At 39.6% G+C, this 3,849-nt stretch overlaps 1 protein-coding gene across 1 annotated transcript; it reads left to right on the top strand.

Annotated features, from left to right (window-relative positions):
* Positions 1-1,811: 1,811 nt before the first annotated feature.
* LOC138802185 (hemoglobin subunit beta-2-like) lies at positions 1,812-3,424 on the top strand. The gene is made up of 3 exons (XM_069985364.1): positions 1,812-1,989; positions 2,470-2,692; positions 3,264-3,424. Exons 1-3 carry the CDS (start codon positions 1,898-1,900, stop codon positions 3,390-3,392), a joined length of 444 nt encoding a protein of 147 aa, XP_069841465.1. The 5' UTR covers positions 1,812-1,897; the 3' UTR covers positions 3,393-3,424.
* Positions 3,425-3,849: the final 425 nt, after the last annotated feature.

Raw genomic sequence — 3,849 nt, 5'->3', positions numbered from 1 at the left:
AGTTACGCCCCTGGTTTTGACGGATTCATAGGCATCAAATCTGGGGTTTTCATGAAAACCGTGGCTCCCATAGACAATATTTCATCTCAAGGTCTCAGGATGCAGACATCGGACGACAGGTCTTACCTGAGAGGTAGCTGCACGATTTCCACATCCTGAGACCTTGTGACAAAAACAAAGGTATGGCTTTTTAATGTCCAATTGGTGAGTACCACAAAGTGTTTGGATAATTTTATCTGCTACATTGCAAAAATGTATCAGTTAATCAGATCGGCTTATATGTTGGCTTCCTTGATTTTCGTGCTGCCCCCTGCCATTCCTCCCCAGGTGCCTGGAAAAGTTAAATCCAGTCCTGGGAAACTGGGAGAAGTTTCCTAGGACTGGATCCAGCTTTTCCACGCACCTGGGGTGGAGCGGCTGGGGGCGGCATAGGGATCAAAGGTAGCTGGCATATAAGCCGAGTTCTGAGCAAATGAAGCGATTTACTTTGATTGTAAAGTAAATTCGCACATCTCTAACCATAATCCATCTTGGGACAGGTGATAATTACACCAATTAAATCACCACTTTTTTTAGGTATACAGTATAAATTAGCAGGGTATACCTGTGCTCACATGTCAGTACCTTATGTCTTTCCCATTCTGTCTGCAGCAGTGGTGGTGAGTGCAATACCATATTCATGCTTGTGTTGTTTGGGGGCAGCCTTTCCCGCCGTTGGTGCCTGCTGGGTTTTGGTGGGGCATTTTGGGTTTGGTCCTGTGACATTGGGGTTGCAGGGCCATTCCATGGCCTCCCTTCCCTGCATGTGAACGCTTTGAGGGGTTGGCGGTTGCTGACCAACACAGTGTGGAGTTTGCGTAGGGACCCGTGTGAACCAGGGGACCTGCACGTGGTACACGGGGCAATATGGTTTGATCAAATTATATACCAACATCCTGGCATTGGTTTTTAAAATAGTCCTAGCGGCATTAGTATCAGCCATAGGTGGGATGTGCAACCACTCCTTTCTCTCCATCTCGTACAGTATAAATAAGTGTTATCTGCACCATGTACTTCTGTATGTGAAGTAATGAGACCAGTTTGAATATCATAATGCATAATGAACACTATGACATGACATGTTTTTATGACATTGTTTTGACACTCTTTCTGATCACATGATTATGTCTCATGTTTCTTTTGTGATGTCCCCTGCTGTTTAACTGATTGCCAAGATGCATTATGGTACATTATACTTACTTGAGCACTGACACTTTATTGTTGCTTGAAAATAGTTGCAAATAGGAAATATTGCCTTGCACTGATGCTTTCTATATTTGTATATTTGCATATAGGAATATTGTGCCCGAACCTTAGAGCCTTGTACCCCTTTTTGTTGATTTTTTGCTGATTCATACCATTCCTAGAGTACTGGCAGAGAATAGTACAGTTACATATGTATCATAATTTTGGCTTAACAGGGTTCATTGACACTGACAGTAGCAGTTTCACATAATGAGACAATTATACATTTTGATCATGTCACAGAAAAAAACAAGTGTGCAAGTACAGTCTGACAAACTGAGAAAAGAAAATAATAACCAAAATATTGCATTAACAGTGATAAATGTGGAAACTTTTTATTGGAACAAATTTTATTTTTGACTTACACAAATTTCTTTTTACTTGAATTAAATCTATAATTGCTGATATTGTCCAACTAGGTCCAAAGTATCAAAAAGTACAATAGTCAACATATTGACCACTTACTTAAAGTTATCAGATTAAAGTGGTTAGGAGGAGGATTACACAGCAGAAATGTACATGGGTGGACTGTAGAAAGGTCCCTATATAAGGGACACTTGGTGGTCAAGATGCACAGAGATTCATCTCTACAAGCTCCAACCCAACAGCAACAATGGTGCACTGGACTGCTGAGGAGAAAGCCGCCATTACCTCCACCTGGGCCAAGGTGAACATTGAACAGGATGGTCATGATGCTCTGGCAAGGTAATGACATACTGTAGCTATAGCATATCTGATTTATTACACACCATTGTATTACTTCAAGCATAGTTTATTGATTCACATAACATTGTAATACTATTTATTATCCAGTGTCCCTACTGTCCATTTCCTACTTTGATCCTTGGCCTCATGTAGCTTCTGCGCTGTATCACTCACTTTATAACCGAAAGTTATATAACTCTATATTATAGCTTTCTTTATGGGAGGTCCCGTTATTGAGGAGCACTGTCCACTGCACTTGTAAGATCAGAAAGCTCAGGGATTTCAACCAGTAACTTACAAGATTTTTTTTTACTTCTGTCGCCCTAAGAAGTTGTAAAAGTTACAATATTGTCCCACATTACTACAGTTATGTCATTACATTTAACAATAATATTAAGCCATTTCATATATATATATATATATATATATATATATATATATATATATATATATATGAATAATTTTTAATATTCTTATTAGGCTGCTCGTCGTGTACCCCTGGACCCAGAGATACTTCAGCTCTTTTGGAAACCTCTCCAATGTCACCGCCATCTCTGGCAATGCCAAGGTCCATGCACATGGCAAGAAGGTGCTCTCCGCTGTTGGTGGAGCTGTCAAACACCTGGATAATGTGAAACATCACCTGGCTGCCCTTAGCAAGTCCCATGCCCAGGAACTTCATGTGGACCCTGAGAATTTCAAGGTACAGAACTACCCATTACCAAGATAATCGTGTACATTTTTCTCTTGAAAATATTTCTGTCTATAAAACTGAAGGGAGCTGCAAGATTCAGTAAAAGGCTATGCTCCTAATGTAACGCTTGTTGTTTTGAAAAATAACGGCTGTCAATAACAATCATTCATGATCATTACTTACGGCCATCATTATCAAACAATAGACGTTTTTTTACCCAAGAAAGACATTGTGGAAACATAACCATAAAGAGACATTTTTGTTTGCTGGAACACACAAGCCCTGTCATACGTTGTAGCTTTATTGCTTGTTTTGGCAGCAGATCATCATTCAAAGACTTTACAGTACAGTTTAATCACAGTAGTGTGACTATTGCTTACTGTTTTCTTAATTGTTCTGTAAATGTGTGTAATTGTCTCCTATACATGAGATAGATATGAGCTCTTATATGCAGAAATGTATCACAAGGTCACATTTGTCACATTGAAACAGGTATTTCTATGGTTTATCCCCTACAGCCTATTTTGATTTATTATTAATGAATAAATGCCAAGTCTAACACTATTCTCTTCTTCCACAGCGTCTGGGAGAAGTTCTGGTCATTGTCTTGGCCTCCAAGTTGGGAGCTGCATTCACCCCTCAGGTCCAGGCTGCCTGGGAGAAGTTCATCAATGTCCTGGTTGCTGCTCTGAGCCATGGCTATTTCTAAATCATCAAGACATTTTTATTGAACATGTTCTCACAAACTTAAAGAAAGGAAAATAAAAACCATTTCTCAAAGTTAGAATTGTGTTCTTATATTCTTACATTTAGCTACACATGAAACCCAATGCAATTCATTCTACTGCAAAAATAAGCTAACCACATGACACCCATAAGTGTCTGTATATGCCACATGTTACACAGCTTCTTATCCCCTACACTCTGGGTAGATGTAGATCTGGCATTGGTCATACACTGAACAGAACTATCACATTTATTTTGTAATCATTAGAGATGAGCAAATTTATAGTAATAACGAAGCACAGCAATTTGTTATCTCTGCAATCTGCTCATCAGCCCGCTGCCTTCTAACTCACTGCCACTTCATGCCAATCCTCCCCGAGTACTGGGAAAAGCTAGATCCGGTCCTGGAAAAAACAGCAATGCAGCCACTTCATTATCAT

Source organism: Dendropsophus ebraccatus, chromosome 9, assembly GCF_027789765.1.
Source record: "Dendropsophus ebraccatus isolate aDenEbr1 chromosome 9, aDenEbr1.pat, whole genome shotgun sequence".
Classification (NCBI taxonomy): Eukaryota; Metazoa; Chordata; class Amphibia; order Anura; family Hylidae; genus Dendropsophus; species Dendropsophus ebraccatus.
Note: the sequence above shows the minus strand (reverse complement) of the source record. Positions and strands in the feature narration are given on the sequence as shown.